Source organism: Entelurus aequoreus, linkage group LG02, assembly GCF_033978785.1.
Source record: "Entelurus aequoreus isolate RoL-2023_Sb linkage group LG02, RoL_Eaeq_v1.1, whole genome shotgun sequence".
Lineage (NCBI taxonomy): Eukaryota > Metazoa > Chordata > Actinopteri > Syngnathiformes > Syngnathidae > Entelurus > Entelurus aequoreus.
Window position 1 is genome coordinate 5,769,945 of NC_084732.1, and position 21,254 is coordinate 5,791,198.

At 35.4% G+C, this 21,254-nt stretch overlaps 1 protein-coding gene and 2 non-coding genes across 7 annotated transcripts in view; 2 read left to right on the forward strand and 1 right to left on the reverse strand.

Annotated features, from left to right (window-relative positions):
- The window catches only part of slc7a6 (solute carrier family 7 member 6), a 75,704-nt gene that overhangs the window by 52,304 nt on the left and 2,146 nt on the right, over window positions 1-21,254 (forward strand). For all 5 annotated transcript variants that reach the window (XM_062020641.1, XM_062020647.1, XM_062020613.1 and 2 more), the window contains exon 9: window positions 18,847-19,030. In XM_062020641.1, coding sequence (XP_061876625.1) covers window positions 18,847-19,030 — 184 coding nt within the window. The remainder of the gene's footprint in view (window positions 1-18,846; window positions 19,031-21,254) is intronic.
- Window positions 5,587-5,700, reverse strand: LOC133642683 (U5 spliceosomal RNA). Its single transcript, XR_009824579.1, has one exon. It is a non-coding gene; the product is annotated as a U5 spliceosomal RNA (small nuclear RNA).
- LOC133642690 (U5 spliceosomal RNA) lies at window positions 13,749-13,862 on the forward strand. Its single transcript, XR_009824581.1, has one exon. It is a non-coding gene; the product is annotated as a U5 spliceosomal RNA (small nuclear RNA).

A 21,254-nucleotide genomic window follows, 5' to 3' on the forward strand; every position in this document is an offset into this window, starting at 1 on the left:
TCTTCGAGCTTTACTTCACTATTTGGTGGGCTGCACGCAAAGGATTCTGGGAATTATAACAAGTAGCGTAACATAAAACGAGAATATATATATATGTTTATATTTATGTGTTAATTTCAGCAAAACCCACTTCACTTCATATTTGTTTTTGAACACATAGCGGCTTTATTTTGGTATTTCCTGCCACGATGTTGGGCTTTTATTTTGAAGATCGGCGGACACGGGAGTCATGTGTTGTGACGTTAACTTTTGGGGGTTTAAATGGCATTTACGTATTGATAATGCTGATGTTTAGTATGTGGAAATGTCTTATATCAAGGTCGGTAAGTGTATTTTTTTGAACGTTTCGAGTGGGGTGAAAAGCAAGATAACTAGATATACATCTAAGTTATTAAAAATAAATTAAGACCTTTAACGATGGGAGTCAATGGCGCCCCCGTGCGTCAATAACTGCAATGACAGAAGAGTGAAAGTTAAAAATGTGGCGATAATACTTTTTTAAATCTACCCCTTGTTCATGTTTATATTATTTTCCCTTTTACTCCCATGTAAGCACTTTTTACACAAAACATTTAAATATCACAGAACATGAGGTCGCAAAAAAAAAAAAAAAAAAAGTAAGTCCAGGAAGTGACGTAATTTTCGCGCATGCGTGGACCGATCAGTAGCGACAGCTTCGCTTGGTAGTTAATCTTTCTTTTCACCCGACTCAAAACGTCCTGATAACTACACTTACCGACCTTGATTTAATATATTTCAACATACTAAACATCAGCATTATCAATAAGTAAACGCTATTTAAACCACAATAATTATCTCCACAACACATGACGACGTACCTCTCTGTCTTGCGCCAACAACGGGATGTCCGCCGATCTTCAAAATAAAAGCTCAACATCGTGGCAGGAAATACTAAAATAAAGCCGTTATGTGTTCAACAATAAATATGAAGCGAAGCCAAAACAGATTACAAGATGTGGATTTTGCTGAAATCCACACATAATAACAAACATATATATGTTACACCAGTGTTTTTCAACCACTAGTGTGTCGTGAGAGATTATGTAGTTTCACCTATTTGGGTTACAAATATTTTTTTGCAAAGCAGTAATTATAATCAGCAAATAATGTGCCGTTGTTGAGTGTCGGTGCTGTCTAGAGCTCGGCAGAGTAACCGTGTTACTGTCCTCGACATCAGTAGGTGGAAGGCGGTAGCTAATTGCTTTGTAGATGATTGATTGATTGATTGAGACTTTTATTAGTAGGTTGCACAGTGAAGTACATATTCCGTACAATTGACCACTAAATGGTAACACCCGAATAAGTTTTTCAACTTGTTTAAGTCGGGGTCCACTTAAATTGATTCATGATACAGATATATACTATCATATATACTATCATCATAATACAGTCATCACACAAGATAATCACATTGAATTATTTACATTATTTACAATCAGGAGTGTGGAGGGGGGGTGGGGTGGGGGGGTGGGGGGGGTAGTGGACATAGAGAGAGAGAGAGAGAGAGAGAGAGAGATCAGAAGGCATAAGAAAAAGAATCTGCATTTGATTGTTTACATTTGATTATTAGCAATCCGGGGAGGGTGTTAGTTTAGGGTTGTAGCTGCCTGGAGGTGAACTTTTATAGCGGTTTTGAAGGAGGATAGAGATGCCCTTTCTTTTATACCTGTTGGGAGCGCATTCCACATTGATGTGGCATAGAAAGAGAATGAGTTAAGACCTTTGTTAGTTCGGAATCTGGGTTTAACGTGGTTAGTGGAGCACCCCCTGGTGTTGTGGTTATGGCGGTCATTTACGTTAAGGAAGTAGTTTGACATGTAGGAGGTGTAGCGGATTTTATAGACTAGGCTCAGTGCAAGTTGTTTAACTCTGTCCTCCACCTTGAGCCAGCCCACTTTAGAGAAGTGGGTAGGAGTGAGGTGGGATCTGGGGTGGAGGTCTAGAAGTAACCTGACTAGCTTGTTCTGAGATGTTTGGAGTTTAGATTTGAGGGTTTTGGAGGTGCTAGGGTACCAGGAGGTGCATGCGTAATCGAAAAAGGGTTGAACGAGAGTTCCCGCCAGAATCCTCATGGTGCTTTTGTTGACCAGAGAGGAAATTCTGTAGAGAAATCTCGTTCGTTGGTTAACCTTTTTGATTACCTTGGTTGCCATTTTATCACAGGAAAGGTTAGCCTCTAGAATGGAACCTAGGTAGGTGACCTCATCTTTCCTGGTGATGACACTGTCACCTACTTTTATGGTGAAGTGATTGACTCTCTTAAGTTTGATGTGGGACCCAAACAGGATGGATTCTGTTTTACCCAAGTGGATGGATAGCTTGTTGTCAGCGAGCCAGGTGCAAGTTCTACAGAGCTCAGCACTGAGGATTTTCTCCACCTGTGACTTGTCCTTGTCTGATACCAGCAAGGCAGAGTCATCCGCAAACAAAAACAATTCACAGTCACATGCCGATGACATGTCGTTTATGTATATTAGGAACAGTAAAGGTCCCAATATACTGCCTTGGGGGACTCCACAGCTCACCGAGAGGGGGGGGGACACGGTGCCGTTCACCTCTACCACCTGCTCCCTCCCCTCCAAGTAAGACTGCATCCAGCTCCAAGAGGTTTTGTTAAATCCGATTGCTCTGAGCTTATCCAACAGTATAGCGTGGTTAACGGTGTCAAAGGCCTTCTGAAGGTCCAGCATGACCATGCCGCAGTATTTGCCCAGTATATGTCGGGAACACGTCGTGTGAGACGACGGTGGTTTGTCGTGATCACAATATGCAGACGACAGCGGGAGGCAGTGTGCAGGTAAAAAGGTGTCCAATGCTTAAACCAAAAATAAACAAAAGGTGAGTGCCCCTAAGAAAAGGCATTGAAGCTTAGGGATGTCCATGCAGAACGAAACTGAAACTGAACTGGCGACAACGTAAACAAAAACAGAATGCTGGACGACAGCAAAGACTTACAGCGTGTGGAGCAGCAGACGGCGTCCACAAAGTACATCCGTACATGACATGACAATCAACATTGTCCACACAAAACAAAGATAGCAACAACTTAAATATTCTTGATTGCTACAACAAAGCAGGTGCGGCGACAAAGTAAACAAAAACAGAACGCTGGACGACAGCAAAGACTTACAGCGTGTGGAGCAGCAGACGGCGTCCACAAAGTACATCCGTACATGACATGACAATCAACAATGTCCACACAAAAAAAAGATAGCAACAACTTAAATATTCTTGATTGCTACAACAAAGCAGGTGCGGCGACAAAGTAAACAAAAACAGAACGCTGGACGACAGCAAAGACTTACAGCGTGTGGAGCAGCAGACGGCGTCCACAAAGTGCATCCATACATGACATGACAATCAACAATGTTCACACAAAAAAAATAGCAACAACTTCAATCAATCAATCAATCAATCAATGTTTACTTACATAGCCCTAAATCACGAGTGTCTCAAAGGGCTGCACAAGCCGCAACGACATCCCCGGCTCAGATCCCACATCAGGGCAAGGAAAAACTCAACCCAATGGGATAACAACGAGAAACCTTGGAGGGGACTGCAGGTGTGGGAACTTAAATATTCTTGATTGCTACAACAAAGCAGGTGCGGCGACAAAGTAAACAAAAACAGAATGCTGGACGACAGCAAAGACTTACAGCGTGTGGAGCAGAGACGGCGTCGACAAAGTACATCCGTACATGACATGACAATCAACAATGTCCCCACAAAAAATAGATCGCAACAACTTAAATGTCCTTGATTGCTAAAACAAAGCAGGTGCGGCGACAAATTAAACAAAAACAGAACGCTGGACGACAGCAAAGACTTACGGCGTGTGGAGCAGAGACGGCGTCCACAAAGTACATCCGTACATGACATGACAATCAACATTGTCCCCACAAAAAAACGTAGCAACAACTTAAATATTCTTGATTGCTACAACAAAGCAGGTGCGGCGACAAAGTAAACAAAAACAGAATGCTGGACGACAGCAAAGACTTACGGCGTGTGGAGCAGAGACGGCGTCCGCAAAGTACATCCGTACATGACATGACAATCAACAATGTCCCCACAAAAAAACGTAGCAACAACTTCAATATTCTTGATTGCTACAACAAAGCAGGTGCGGCGACAAAGTAAACAAAAACAGAATGCTGGACGACAGCAAAGACTTACAGTGTGTGGAGCAGAGACGGCGTCCACAAAATACATCCGTACTTGACATGACAATCAACAATGTCCACACAAAAAAAGATAGCGACAACTTAAATGTCCTTCATTGCTACAACAAAGCAGGTGCGGCAACAAAGTAAACAAAAACAGAATGCTGGACGACAGCAAAGACTTACAGCGTGTGGAGCAGAGGCGGCGTCCACAAAGTACATCATGATTGTATTCATTTATGTAAAAAAAATAAAAAACTTTTTTTTTTTTTTTTTACATAGATTTTTTTTTTTTTTTTTTTAATTGATTGATTGATTGAAGTTGTTGCTATTTTTTTTTGTGTGAACATTGTTGATTGTCATGTCATGTCAAAAAAAAATAAAAAATTTTTTATTTTTTTTACATAAATTAATACAATCATGTGTGCTTACGGACTGTATCCCTGCAGACTGTATTGATCTATATTGATATATAATGTATATATTGTGTTTTTTATGTTGATTTAAAAAAAATTTTAAAAAATTAAAAAAAAAATTATTTTTTTTTATTTAAAAAAAAAAATGTTTTAAATTTCTTGTGCGGCCCGGTACCAATCGGTCCGGTGGTTGGGGGACCACTGATTTATAATAGAAAGTTGTGTCTTTAAATGTATATAATATTTGTTTTTAGCATTTAAAAAAATTAAAAATATTTTATATAAAGACAAAAAGCTGACATTTTTAAACTAATATACGTAGTCATTTATAATACAGGTTACTAAGTATCTGTGTCGGACCGAAATTGCAGACACCAAGTAAGTATCTCACATCACTAGTTATTTCCGCATGTTAACTTCCGACTGGTGATACATAATGTCGATTGCCTCACTTCTGCCACAGTGAACAATTTCGATATTGTTTTGACAAGGTAGAGAAGCCCCGCTTTCGCAGGGCATCAAACTAGTGATGTGAGATACTTACTTGGTATCGGCAATACCGGTCCGACACAGTTACTTAGTAACCTGTGTTATGTATTATAAATACCTACGTATATTAGTTTAAAAATGTCAGCTTTTGTCTTTAAATTTATTTATTTTTAATGCTAAAAACTAATATTATATACATTTAAAGACACAACTTTGTAATATAAATGACTACGTATATTAGTTTTTGTCTTTAAACTACATTGTTTTAATTTTAACAGACACATGAAAAATATTTGCACTAAGTGATCGCCAATACCAGCCTGAATCTTTCTAGGTATCGCATCGTCAAGAAAATGAGTTGTATCTCACTAGTTTTTAAGGCATTAACAATCGGAAAGACGATACAGAGTGTCGATACCCACGCTATAATCACACATAAAGGGCGATAGCGACCTCTTCGGAGGCCACTACCAATATTGTTTTCGACAAGGAAGAGAAGCCCCGCTTTCGCAGGGCATCAAAAAATTGCGTTATACTCTTGTTGTTCCTCCCCACGGAAATCTTTAGTAAAAGGCGAAAGATTTATGCGATCTGAAGAGAAACAAGAGTGATCTGCCGTGGAAACGTACTGTGGCCAAGGACATTCCCAGCCACACCGAGGTAACACACGGTCTTAAGGTGGCACACTTTAATTAACCAACAACAACTGATGACATCCAATCACATTCACAGACAACGCAGTGCCACCTTAAAAATATCAACACATTTGAGCCGCCTGTCTTCGAGCTTTACTTCACTATTTGGTGGGCTGCACGCAAAGGATTCTGGGAATTACATACAACACGCTGTCATTTCAAATAGACGCGTTATGTAGCAAGTAGTGTAACATAAAACGGCTTTATTTTGGTATTTCCTCCCATGATGTTGAACTTTTATTTTGAAGATCGTTGGACATCCTGTTGTTGACGGAAGAGGCACATCGACGTGTTGTGAAGTTAACTTTGACGTATTGACAATGCTGATGTTTATTAATGGCAATGTCTTATATCAAGGTCGGTAAGTGTAGTTTTTTGAACGTTTCGAGCGGGGTGAAAAGCAAGCTAACTAGATATACATCTAAGTTACAGGAAGTCGCGTGTGTTAAAAACAAATCGCCTGTCTTTAGCTTTAGTTGGTGGGTTGCACGCAAAGGATTCTGGGAATGCCATACAACACGCTGTCATTTCAAATAGACGTTGTATATAACAAGTAGTGTAACATAAAACGAGAAAACACATACATGTTTATATTTATGTGTGGATTTCAGCAAAATCCACATGTTGTAATCTGTTTTGGCTTCACTTCATACTTATTTTTGAACACATAACGGCTTTATTTTGGTATTTCCTGCCACGATGTTGAGCTTTTATTTTGAAGATCGGCGGAAGTTATGTGTTGGGAAGTCAATTATTGGGGTTTAAATGGTATTTACTTATTGATAATGCTGATGTTTAGTGTGTTGACATGTCTTATATCAGGGATGTCCAAAGTGCGGCCACACACAGGGGCCATTTGCGGCCGGCAGGTCATTTTTTAACGGCCCCATTTTAAAATACGATTAAAAAAATTAAAAACATAAAAAGTGGTATGAAAGACCAAACAGGTGAAATGTACCAAGAACATGTTGCAATGTTTACTCTGATAACACAAAGCTGCCATGCAGGCTGTTTCTTTCTTTTAAAAAAAATAATGAATGAAAATCAATGTTATTATGAATTATTGACCTATTCAAGGCTCCAATTACGTCACATTGAATATTGCACTTTGAGATATTTTTTGGGGGGGAAATGTTGCATATTTTGTGTTTGCCATATAAAAAATTGAGCTGTTTTTTTTTTTTTTTTTAAAGAAGGGCCTTAAACGAACAAACAACAAAAATACAACTCATTATTGACGGATAGATCTGAAGTTGATCTCGAGATTATTGTGTTAAATGTAAACAGTAAAAAAAATGTATAATTTATTTTTTAACACTTTAATTAGTAGGACCCTTTATATAATAAATAATAATAAATTAATAAATAATAATTAATTAAAATCAATGGTGTTATGAGTTATTGACCTTTTTAAAGCTCCAATTATTATATAATCTCAAATATTCCACTTAAAAATGTTATTGGGTAAAAATATTGCATATTTTGTGTTTTTTTCCAAAAAGAGCATACGACTTAAATCTTTAAAAACGTTGATCTATGGATTTAAAACTTGAATAATAATACTGAATAATGAGACATTTTTAATATTTTTTTTAACAAAACCCTTTGGGGTCCCTGGGATCAAGCCTGAGTGGGGGCCTAAATGTATATTTTTTTATACATATATAGTATTGGTTTTTAAAATAAAAAAAATATCAAAATGGCCCCCGCTTGCTTTGATTTTTCAGTGTGCGGCCCTCAATATAAAAAGGTTGGACACCCCTGTCTTATGTCAAGGTCGGTAAGTGTAGTATATTGAACGTTTTGAGTGGGGTGAAAAGCAAGCTAAGTAGATATAGATGTAAGTTACAGTAAGTACCTTTATATTTAAAAAAATCCACAACAAACCTTTAACGATGGGAGTCAATGGCGCCCCCATGCGTCAATAATTGCAATGACAGAAGGGTGAACGTTGTTAAAAATGTGGCGATTGTACTCCCATATATTTTTTAAATCTACCCCTTCTTAATGTTTATTTTACTTTTCCCTTTTACTCCCAAGTAAGCAATTGTTATACAAAACATTTAAAATATCACAGAACATGAAAAAAAACAAGTTAAGGAAGTGACGTAGTCTTCGCGCAAGCGTGGACCGGTCAGTAATGTCTAATATCAAGGTCGGTAAGTGTAATTTTTAGGACGTTTTTGAGTGGGGTGAAAAGCAAGACAACTAGATATTAGATTTAATTTCCAGTAAATCCCTTGTACTAAAAAATACATTTAAAACCTTTAACGATGGGAGTCAATGGCGCCCCCGTGCGTCAATAATTGCCATGACAGAAGAGTGAAAGTTGTTAAAAAAAAATGTGGCGATTGTACGTATGTGCTACGAAAAAAGGGCACAAAAACATGAAAAAAATCATAAAAATGTATAATCCACAGACAGATCTGAAGTACAGATTTGAGTGTGGAAAGTAAAAAAACAAGAAAAAAGTCCAAAAAAAAGTATGTGTTATTTTTAACACTTGTATGAGCGGGGCCCTTTTAGATCTCCAATGATTTTTGTGGGATTTTTTTTTTTTAAACTATCATTGCTCAGAAAATAATAATGAATTAAAATCAATGTTATGAATTATTGAGGGCACATTACCTATTGAAGTTTGAGTATTTTGTGTGTTTGCTATAAAACCCACACAATATGCAATATTTTGTCATATGTGCTACAAAAAAAGGGCACAAAAACATGAAAAAAATCATAAAAACGTATAATCCACTGACAGATCTGAAGTACAGATTTGAGTGTTGAAAGTAAAAAAACAAGAAAAAAGTCCAAAAAAAAAAGTATGAGTTATTTTTAACACTTGTATGAGCGGGGCCGTTTTAGATCTCCAATGATTTTTGTGGGATTTTTTTATTTTTTTAACTATCATTGCTCAAAAAATAATAATGAATTAAAATCAATGTTATGAATTATTGAGTTATTGAAGGCACATCAACTATTGAAGTTTGAGTATTTTGTGTGTTTGCCATAAAAACACACACAGTATGCAATATTTTGTCATATGTGCTACGAAAAAAGGGCACAAAAACATGAAAAAAAATCATAAAAACGTATAATCCACAGACAGATCTGAAGTTGATGTAAAGATTTAAGTGTTGAAAGTAAAAAAAAAAAACAAGAAAAAGTATGAGTTATTTTTAGCACTTTTATGAGTGGGGCCAAGATTATAGTGGGATTTTTTTTTTTTTAAACTGTCATTGCTCAAAATATAATAATGCATCAAAATCAATGTTATGAATTATTGAGTTATTGAAGGCACATCAACTATTGAAGTTTGAGTATTTTGTGTGTTTTCCATTAAAACACACACAATATGCAATATTTGGTCATATGTGCTACGAAAAAAGGGCACAAAAACATGAAAAAATCATAAAAACTTATAATCCACAGACAGATCTGAAGTACAGATTTGAGTGTTGAAAGTAAAAAAACAAGAAAAAAGTCCAAAAAAAAAAGAAAAATGTATGAGTTATTTTTAACACTTGTATGAGCGGGGCCCTTTTAGATCTCCAATGATTTTTGTGGGATTTTTTTTTTTTTAAACTATCATTGCTCAAAAAATAATAATTAATTAAAATCAATGTTATGAATTATTGAGTTATTGAAGGCACATCAACTATTGAAGTTCGAGTATTTTGTGGGTTTGCCATAAAAACACACACAATATGCAATATTTTGTCATATGTGCTACGAAAAAAGGGCACAAAAACATGAAAAAAATCATAAAAACGGATAATCCACAGGCAGATCTGAAGTTGATGTAAAGATTTAAGTGTTGAAAGTTAAAGAAAAAAAAAAGAAAAAATTATGAGTTATTTTTAGCACTTTTATGAGTGGGGCCAAGATTATAGTGGGATTTTTTTTTTTAACTGTCATTGCTCAAAATATAATAATGCATCAAAATCAATGTTATGAATTATTGAGTTATTGAAGGCACATCAACTATTGAAGTTTGAGTATTTTGTGTGTTTGCCATTAAAACACACACAATATGCAATATTTGGTCATATGTGGTACGAAAAAAGGGCACAAAAACATGAAAAAATCATAAAAACTTATAATCCACCGACAGATCTGAAGTACAGATTTGAGTGTTGAAAGTAAAAAAACAAGAAAAAAGTCCAAAAAAAAAAAAAAGTATGACTTATTTTTAACACTTGTATGAGCGGGGCCCTTTTAGATCTCCAATGATTTTTGTGTGATTTTTTTTTTTTTTTTAACTATCATTGCTCAAAATATAATAATGCATCAAAATCAATGTTATGAATTATTGAGTTATTGAAGGCACATCAACTATTGAAGTTTGAGTATTTTGTGTGTTTGCCATAAAAACACACACAATATGCAATATTTTGTCATATGTGCTACGAAAAAAGGGCACAAAAACATGAAAAAAATCATAAAAACGTATAATCCACAGACGGATCTGAAGTTGATGTAAAGATTTAAGTGTTGAAAGTAAAAAAAAGAAAAAAGTATGAGTTATTTTTAGCACTTTTATGAGTGGGGCCAAGATTATAGTGGGATTTTTGTTTTTTAAACTGTCATTGCTCAAAATATAATAATGCATCAAAATCAATGTTGTGAATTATTGAGTTATTGAAGGCACATCAACTATTGAAGTTTGAGTATTTTGTGTGTTTGCCATTAAAACACACACAATATGCAATATTTTGTCATATGTGCTACGAAAAAAGGGCACAAAAACATGAAAAAAATCATAAAAACGTATAATCCACAGACAGATCTGAAGTTGATGTAAAGATTTAAGTGTTGAAAGTAAAAAAAAAGAAAAAAGTATGAGTTATTTTTAGCACTTTTATGAGTGGGGCCAAGATTATAGTGGGATTTTTTTTTAAACTGTCATTGCTCAAAATATAATAATGCATCAAAATCAATGTTATGAATTATTGAGTTATTGAAGGCACATCAACTATTGAAGTTTGAGTATTTTGTGTCTTTGCCGTTAAAACACACACAACATGCAATATTTGGTCATATGTGCTACGAAAAAAGGGCACAAAAACATGAAAAAATCATAAAAATTTATAATCCACCGACAGATCTGAAGTACAGATTTGAGTGTTGAAAGTAAAAAAACAAGAAAAAAGTCAGAAAAAAAAGTATGAGTTATTTTTAACACTTGTATGAGCGGGGCCCTTTTAGATCTCCAATGATTTTTGTGGGATTTTTTTTTTTTTTTAACTATCATTGCTCAAAAAATAATAATGAATTAAAATCAATGTTATGAATTATTGAGTTATTGAAGGCACATCAACTATTGAAGTTTGAGTATTTTGTGTGTTTGCCATAAAAACACACACAATATGCAATATTTTGTCATATGTGCTACGAAAAAAAGGGCACAAAAACATGAAAAAAATCATAAAAACGTATAATCCACAGACGGATCTGAAGTTGATGTAAAGATTTAAGTGTTGAAAGTTAAAAAAAAAAAACAAGAAAAAAGTGAGTTATTTTTAGCACTTTTATGAGTGGGGCCAAGATTATAGTGGGATTTTTTTTTTAAACTGTCATTGCTGAAAATATAATAATGCATCAAAATCAATGTTGTGAATTATTGAGTTATTGAAGGCACATCAACTATTGAAGTTTGAGTATTTTGTGTGTTTGCCATTAAAACACACACAACATGCAATATTTGGTCATATGTGCTACGAAAAAAGGGCACAAAAACATGAAAAAATCATAAAAATTTATAATCCACCGACAGATCTGAAGTACAGATTTGAGTGTTGAAAGTAAAAAAACAAGAAAAAAGTCCAAAAAAAAAAGAAAAAGTATGAGTTATTTTTAACACTTGTATGAGCGGGGCCCTTTTAGATCTCCAATGATTTTTGTGGGATTTTTTTTTTTTTTAAACTATCATTGCTCAAAAAATAATAATGAATTAAAATCAATGTTATGAATTATTGAGTTATTGAAGGCACATCAACTATTGAAGTTTGAGTATTTTGTGTGTTTGCCATAAAAACACACACAATATGCAATATTTTGTCATATGTGCTACGAAAAAAGGGCACAAAAACATGAAAAAATCATAAAAAAAAGAGGCACATCTACGGGAGTCATGTGTTGTGAAGTTAACTTTTGGGGTTTTAATGGCATTTACTTATGCTGATGTTAAGTATGTGGAAATGTCTTATATCAAGGTAATTTTTAGTGGACATAGATTTAATTTCCAGTAAATCCCTTGTATTAAAAAAAAAATTAAAACCTTTAACAATGGGAGTCAATGGCGCCCCCGTGCGTCAATAATTGCAATGACAGAAGAGTGAAAGTTGTTAAAAATGTGGCAATCCCAAATGTTTTCATATTGTCAAAGTCAGCTATTTTTATACAAATCATTTAAATATCACAGAACATGACGTCGTAAAAAAATGTATTAAAAAAAAGTCCAGGAAGTGACGTGATTCCCCCCGATCGGTAGTTTAGTTAAAAGTTAAGTACCAATGATTAATTTTGTCCTCTGCATTTGAGCCATCCCCTTGTTCAACCCCCTGGGAGGTGGAGGGGAGCAGTGGGCAGCAGCCGTGCCGCGCCCGGGAATCATTTTGTTGGTGCTTTAACCCCCAATTCCAACCCTTGATGCTGAGTGCCAAGCAGGGAAAGCAATGGGTCCCATTTTTATTAGTCTTTGGTATGACTCGGCCGGGTTTTGAACCCAAAACCTCCCGATGTCAGGGCGGACACTCTAACCACTAGGCCGCTGAGTAGGTAGTGATCACTCGGTAGTAATCTTGCTTTTAAACGTCACAAAAACTACACTTCCCGACCTTCATATAAGACATTTCCACATACTCAACATCAGCATTATCAATAAGTAAACGCCATTTAACCCCCCGTCAACCACGGCATGTCCGCCGATCTTCAAAATAAAAGCTCAACGTCGTGGCAGGAAATACCAAAACAAAGCCGTTATGTGTTCAAAAATAAGTATGAAGTGAAGCCAAAACAGATTACATTATGTGGGTTATGCTGAAATCAACACACAAATATAAACATGTATATGTTTTCTCGTTATATGTTACACTACTTGCTATATAGCGCGTCTATTTGAAATGAAAGCGTGTTGTATGAAATTCCCAGAATCCTTTGCGTGCAACCCACCAAATAGTGTACTAAAGCTCGAAGACAGGCGGCTAAAATCGGTTGATATTTTAATAATACACGAGAAGTATTATAGACTAATCTTAATAATAACTGGACGTAGAACCTTCTTAATTCTCAGTTTAGCCCAGGAGCTCTTTATTTAGTTTACCTCTTGGTCGAACACCGGCATCTCCTTCACTTCCGGTTCGTGAAGTGCCATACATCCTGTTACAGCAGTAAGGAACGGACTTTCACAATAAAGGTTTCAGCTGTAAACATTACAATTTTTATTTTATATTCAATCAGTAAATGCCATTTAAACCACAAGAATTAACTTCACGACACATGACGTACCCCTCTATCTTGCGTCAACCACGGCATGTCCGCCGATCTTCAAAATAAAAGCCCGACATCGTGGCAGGAAATACCCAAATAAAGCCGTTATATGAAGTTAAGCCAAAACAGATTACAATATGTGGATTATGCTGAAATCCACACATAAATATAAACATATATGTTTTCTCGTTGTATGTTACACTACTTGCTATATAGCGCGTCTATTTGAAATGAAAGCGTGTTGTATGTAATGTAATTCCCAGAATCCTTTGCGTGCAGCCCACCAAATAGTGAAGTAAAGCTCGAAGACAGGCGGCTAAAATGTGTTGCTATTTTTAAGGTGGCACTGCGTTGTCTGTGAATGTGATTGGATGTCATCAGTTGTTGTTGGTTAATTAAAGTGTGCCACCTTAAGACCGTGTGTTACCTCGGTGTGGCTGGGAATGTCCTTGGCCACAGTACGTTTCCACGGCAGATCACTCTTGTTTCTCTTCAGATCGCATAAATCTTTCGCCTTTTACTAAAGATTTCCGTGGGGAGGAACAACAAGAGTATAACGCAATTTTTTGATGCCCTGCGAAAGCGGGGCTTCTCTACCTTGTCGAAAGTAAAATGACGTAACCATTCTGGTGGGGGGACCAAAAGGCATTTGAATTGTAATCGACCCTGTATTAGGGATGGGCGATACCACACTTTTAGAATTCGATACGATATCGATACTTTTTCTTGCATTTTCATCAATACCGATACCATTAATTTCTTATTGGCAATTTTTGTCAGTCAAAAATATTATTACTATTGTTATTATTTAAGACAAATACATACCATTTATACCACATTCATTATGGTCAATACATAATAAAAGTACAATTAAAATAAATAACATAAATATGAAAAATAAATTAAATATAACCAAAAATATACGCATTTTCACTTTTCTTATTCCTCAAAAAAAAAGTGTTGGTAGAAAAAGCTTAAAAAAAAACATTTATTCATAACAATGTTATGTTTCAAACCTCTTTGTGGAAGTAAACTTATAACACTTCTCTGAAGCAAAGTCAATAATTTCCTTATCACAATAAACTAGGATTTCCTTGTCCTATAAACCTGCATACGAAAGACAGTTCCCTGAGAAAATGAACTTGGAAAAAGTATCTACAAAAATGTCTGACACGTTTAGTGTACTCGAGATATGTCGTCACACTTTACTGAAGTCTCAGATTGCTGTTGAGGAAAAGTAACATCGCTACAGCCGGCTGGCTGTGTGTGTGTGTGTGTGTGTGTGTGTGTGTGTGTGTGTGTGTGTGTGTGTGTATGTGTGTGTGTGTGTGTGTGTGTGTGTGTGTGTTGCACGTTGACCACGCTCATTGGCTGTCTCCTGTCACGTGACTGGGCCAGCTCTATACTCTGCCAGCTACAGGGCTGTCCCAGCACATAGTAACTTAAGTAAGTCATCAAAAACATCTGAAAGTGATGCTTGCACACGCCGTTTTTTGGTTTATATCGATACTTTTTTCAGAAAAGTGATGCCAAATGAGTAGCGTGTGAGTACCGATATATCGATACCACAGGATCAATGCGCACATCCCTACCCTGTATCACTAGTAGGGATGGGCGATACCATACTTTTAGGATTCGATACGATACCAATACTTTTTCTTGCATTTTCATCGATACCGATACCATTAATTTCTTATTGGCAATTTTTGTCAGTCAAAAATATTATTACTATTGTTATTATTTAAGACAAATCACAAGACAAATACAGACCATTTATACCACATTTATTATGGTCAATATATAATAAAAGTACAATTAAAATAAATAACATACAGTTAGGTCCATAAATATTTGGACATTGACACAATTGTCAGTATTCCAGCTCTGTACAACACCACAATGGATTTGAAATGAAACAATCAAGATGTGCTTTAGGTGCAGACTTTGAGCTTTAATTTGAGGGTATTTACATCCAAATCAGGTGAACGCTGTAGGAATTACAACACATTTTATATGTGCCTTCCACTTTTTAAGGGACCAAAAGTAATTGGACAAACTAACATCATCATAAATCAAATTGTCACTTTTTAATACTTTGTTGCAAATCCTTTGCAGTCAATGACAGCCTAAGGTGTGGAACTCATAGACATCACCAGACGCTGGGTTTGGTCCCTGGTGATGCTCTGCCGGGCCTCTGCTGCAGCTATCTTCATTTCCTGCTTGTTTTTGGGGCATTTTCCCTTCAGTTTTGTCTTCAGCAAGTGAAATGCATGCTCAATGGGATTCAGGTCAGGGGATTGACTTGACCATTGCAGAACATTCCACTTCTTTGCCTTCAAAAACTATTTGGTTGCTTTTGCAGTATGCTTGGGGTCATTGTCCATCTGCATTGTGAAGCGCCGTCCAATGACTTTTGAAGCATTTGGCTGAATACGAGCAGATAATATTGCCCCAAACATTTTCATTCTGTTGCTTTTGTCAGCTGTCACATCATCAATAAATATAAGAGATCCAGTTCCACTGGCAGCCACGCATGCCACTACCACCACCATGCTTCACTGATGAAGTGGTATGCTTTGGATCTTGAGAAGTTCCTTCCCTTCTCCATACTCTTCTCTTTCCATCCTTCTGCTACAAGTTGATCTTTGTCTCATCTGTCCATAAGATGTTGTTCCAGAACTGCACAGGCTCTTTTACATGTTTCTTGGCAGACTCTAATCTGGCCTTCCTGTTTTTGAGGCTCACCAATGGTTTACACCTTGTGATGAAACCTCTCTATTTCCTCTGGGGAAGTCTTCTCTTAATTGTTGACTTGGACACAGATACACCTACTGTACCTCCTGGAGACTTTTCTTCATCTGGCCAACTGTTGTGAAGGGCTTTTGACAAGGGAAAGGATTTGTCTGTCATCCACCACACTTGTTTTCCGTGGTCTTCCAGGTCTTTTGGTGTTGCTGAGCTCAGCAGTGCGTTCTCTCTTTTTAAGAATGTACCAAACAGTTGATTTGGCCACACCTCATGTTTTTGCTGTCTCTCTGATGGCTTTGTTCTGATTTTTTAGCCTACTGATGGCTTGCTTCACTGATAGTGACAGCTTTTTGGACTTCATATTGAGTGATGACCTCCCCAGATTCCAAATGAATATACCACACTTGAAATTAACTCTAGGCCTTTTATCTGCTCTTTGTAAATGAAATACATGAAAAATAAACAAGGGAATAACACACACTTGGCCATGGAACAGCTGAGTAGCCAATTGTCCAATTACTTTTGGTCCCTTAAAAAGTGGAAGGCACATATAAAATGTGTTGTAATTCCTACACCGTTCACCTGATTTGGATGTAAATACCCTCAAATTAAAGCTCAAAGTCTGCACATCTTGATTGTTTCATTTCAAATCCATTGTGGTGTTGTACAGAGCTGGAATACTGAAAATTGTGTCAATGTCCAAATATTTATGGACCTAACTGTAAATATGTAAAATAAATTAAATATTATATATAATAATAACTATATATTATATATAATAATAATTAAATATTAGGGCTTTCCAATTAACAGTCAAATCCGAATTGCAAGAAGCTGCAGTTATTTTTTTAAAGTTTGTGATATAATTAGCAATTAATGAAATATGAAATAGGCTAATGTTTTCGAAATGTAAGAAATCATGTTACAGATTAAAACCAAAATCACATTCAATCATATATTCAAGATTTTCTTGGAAAAAAATAAAACTGTAATGCAAAGAAGAAGAATCTCCAAATTGTATCTCTTTCTTATCTTGTTTTAAATACTCAAGCAATTTTCAACTAACAGTAAATTCCACCGTGTGGAAATTATTTGAATTTAGGATAATCATTTAAAAAAAAAAATTCAGTAAACATTACTAAAAAATAAAAAAAAAAGCCTGTTTTAAGTCAACAATTGGACAACACTGGATATGCCTGGCTGCATCGCTACAGTCGGCTGGCTGTGTGTGTGTGTGTGTGTGTGTGTGTGTGTGTGTGTGTGTGTGTGTGTGTGTGTGTGTGTGTGTGTGTGTGTGTGTGTGTGTGTTGCACGTTGACCACGCTCATTGGCTGTCTCCTGTCACGTGACTGGGCCAGCTCTATACTCTGCCAGGTACAGGGCTGTCCCAGCACATAGTAACTTAAGTAAGTCATCAAAAACATCTGAAAGTGATGCTTGCACCCCCCACACGCCGTTTTTTGGTTTATATCGATACTTTTTTCAGAAAAGTGATGCCAAATGAGTAGCGTGAGTATCGATATATCGATACCACAGGATCGATACGCACATCCCTATGCGATACCTCTTGTTTTTAAGGTTCAGACTGTTATCGATGATACCGATTCGACACAGATCATTTGTGCGAATATTCCTAACGTGTATTATCAAATAAGAACATAAACATAATTTAAAAAATAGAATGAAGAGCAATAAATTGGAATTTAATAACAAAAAACTAATATATTTTGTCACTTATAACACAACGTTTTGTATTTAAAAATATATATGTTTTAAGCACTTTTGAAAAAAATAAAACATATCAAAATGGCCTAAAATATTAAAAGCTCTCATAATAAAATATACTTAAAATCTAAACAAAGATTAGTTAGTTAATACAAAAAATTTAATAATATTAACTTGCAAACTAATTTGAAAAATGACAACCACCATAATATAAACACTGTTAAAAGATCTACCTGATCATTAATATTTTTGTACAGGTTTACACTAGTTTATGCACTTAATTAATCGATTTTTACTCCCAACCTGAACTCTATTTAAAACGTAAAGGGATTCTTGTTCCGTCAAAGCAAGAACCAGGTTGGTTTGTAACAATATCACAGTCCAAGAAGCTTCAGGCCGTTGAGGTCATATGTTTAAATCAGTACATGTTTCTAGTCGGCGCTTTTGCCGTCACAACTTCCAACCTAAAAGGGATTTTTGTTCGGTCAAAGCAAGAACCCAGTGGATTTGGAATGGTTTTACCAGTTGAAAAGCTTCAGGTTGTTGAGGTCATAGGTCAAAATCAGGACATGTTTTCTAGGCAGCGTTCTAGCCATCGCAATTATTAATCGATTTTTACTCCCAACCTGAACTCTATTTAAAACGTAAAGGGATTCTTGTTTCGTCAAAACAAGAACCCAGTTGGTTTTCATCTATATCACTGTCCAGGAAGCTTTAGGTCGCTGAGGTCATATGTCAAATCAGTACATGTTTCTAGTCGGGACTCTTGCCATCACAACTTCAAACCTCAAATGGATTTTTGTTCAGTCAAAGTAAGAACCCAGTCAATTTGGAATGGTTTTACCCCTTAAAAATCTTCAGGTCGTTAAGGTCATATGTCAAATCATTAAGTTTCTAGTCGGCACTTTTGCCGTCACAATTTCTACGTCCGTCGCTGCGCTTCAAAATTCAAATAGATTTTTGTTCGGTCAGAGCAAGAACCCAGTCGGTTTTGAACAATGTCGCATCAACTCTGTGCATGTTTCTCGTCCACACTCGAGCCTCCTCCAAACTCAGTGGGATGCTTGTCCCTTCTGTTCTGTTCTGTTTGGTGCTGCACAGCTGAGTCTCTTCTACCCGGTGGTGTTCTGCATGTGCGCCGTGTTCCTGGTGGCCGTGCCACTCTACAGCGACACCCTCAACTCCCTAATCGGCATCGCCATCGCCCTGTCGGGCGTGCCCGTCTACTTCCTGGGCGTCTACCTGCCCGAGTCCAAGCGCCCGCCCGTCATCACCAAGCTGCTGCGTAAGTTGTCCGCCTTATTTTTAACATTCTAAAAATACGATCACACAATGTAGAAAAAGTGGAATAAAAGAGCTAACACGAGAAAAAAGTTCTAATATCACCTTTTTTCAAAATATAATAATAAAATCAATGTTGTTATGAATTATTGACTTATTGAAGGCACATCAACTAGTTGCCATAAAAACACACACAATATGCAATATTTTGTCATATGTGCTACGAAAAAAGGGCACAAAAACATGAAAAAAATCATTAAAACTTATAATCCACAGACAGATCTGAAGTTGATGTAAAGATTTAAGTGTTTAAAAAATAAATAGAAAAAGTATGAGTTTTTTTTAACACTTGTATGAGCGGGGCCCTTTTAGATCTCCAATGATTTTAGTGGGATTTTTTATAACTATCATTGCTCAAAAAATAATAATGAATCAAAATCAATGTAGTTATGAATTATTGACTTATTGAAGGCACATCAACTATTGAGTTTGAGTATTTTGTGTGTTAACATGCAATATGTTGTCATATGTGCTACGAAAAAAGGGCACAAAAACATGAAAAAAAATCATTAAAATGTATAATCCACATACAGATCTGAAGTTGACGTAAAGATTTAAGTGTTTTTTTTTAAAAAAGACAAAAAAAAGTATGATTTTTTTTTAACACTTGTATGAGCGGGGCCCTTTTAGATCTCCAATGATTTTAGTGGGATTTTTTTTTTAAACTATCATTGCTCAAAAAAAAATAATGAATCCAAATCAATGTTGTTATAAATTATTAACTTATTGAAGGCACATCAACTATTGAGTTTGAGTATTTTGTGTGTTAACATGCAATATTTTGTCATATGTGCTACGAAAAAAGGGCACAAAAACATGAAAAAAATCATAAAAACGTATAATCCACAGACAGATCTGAAGTTGACGTAAAGATTTAAGTGTTTAAAATTTTTAAAAAAATAAAAAAAAGTATGAGTTTTTTTAACACTTGTATGAGCGGGGCCCTTTTAGATCTCCAATGATTTTAGTGGGATTTTTTTATAACTGTCATTGCTCAAAAAATAATAATGAATCAAAATCAATGTAGTTATGAATTATTTACTTATTGAAGGCACATCAACTATTGAGTTTGAGTATTTTGTGTGTTAACATGCAATATTTTGTCATATGTGCTACGAAAAAAGGGCACAAAAACATTTAAAAAAAATCATTAAAATGTATAATCCACAGACAGATCTGAAGTTGACGTAAAGATTTAAGTGTTTATAAAAAAAAAAGAAAAAAAAAGTATGATTTTTTTTAACACTTGTATGAGCGGGGCCCTTTTAGATGTCCAATGATTTTAGTGGGATTTTTTATAACTATCATTGCTCAACAAAAAAAAAATGAATCCAAATCAATGTTGTTATGAATTATTGACTTATTGAAGGCACATCAACTATTGAGTTTGAGTATTTTGTGTGTTAACATGCAATATTTTGTCATATGTGCTACGAAAAAATGGCACAAAAACATTTTAAAAAATCATAAAAACTTATAATCCACAGACAGGTCTGAAGTTGATGTAAAGATTTAAGTGTTTAAAAAAAAAAAAAAAAAAAAAAAAAAGTATGAGTTTTTTTAACACTTGTATGAGCGGGGCCCTTTTAGATCTCCAATGATTTTAGTGGGATTTTTTATAACTATCATTGCTCAAAAAATAATAATGAATCAAAATCAATGTAGTTATGAATTATTGACTTATTGAAGGCACATCAACTATTGAGTTTGAGTATTTTGTGTGTTAACATGCAATATTTTGTCATATGTGCTATGAAAAAAGGGCACAAAAACATGAAAAAAAATCATTAAAATGTATAATCCACATACAGATCTGAAGTTGACGTAAAGATTTAAGTGTTTAAAAAAAAAGAAAAGAAAAAAAAAAAGTATGAGTTTTTTTTAACACTTGTATGAGCGGGGCCCTTTTAGATCTCCAATGATTTTAGTGGGATTTTTTATAACTATCATTGCTCAACAAAAAAAAAATGAATCCAAATCAATGTTGTTATGAATTATTGACTTATTGAAGGCACATCAACTATTGAGTTTGAGTATTTTGTGTGTTAACATGCAATATTTTGTCATATGTGCTACGAAAAAATGGCACAAAAACATTTTAAAAAATCATAAAAACTTATAATCCACAGACAGGTCTGAAGTTGATGTAAAGATTTAAGTGTTTAAAA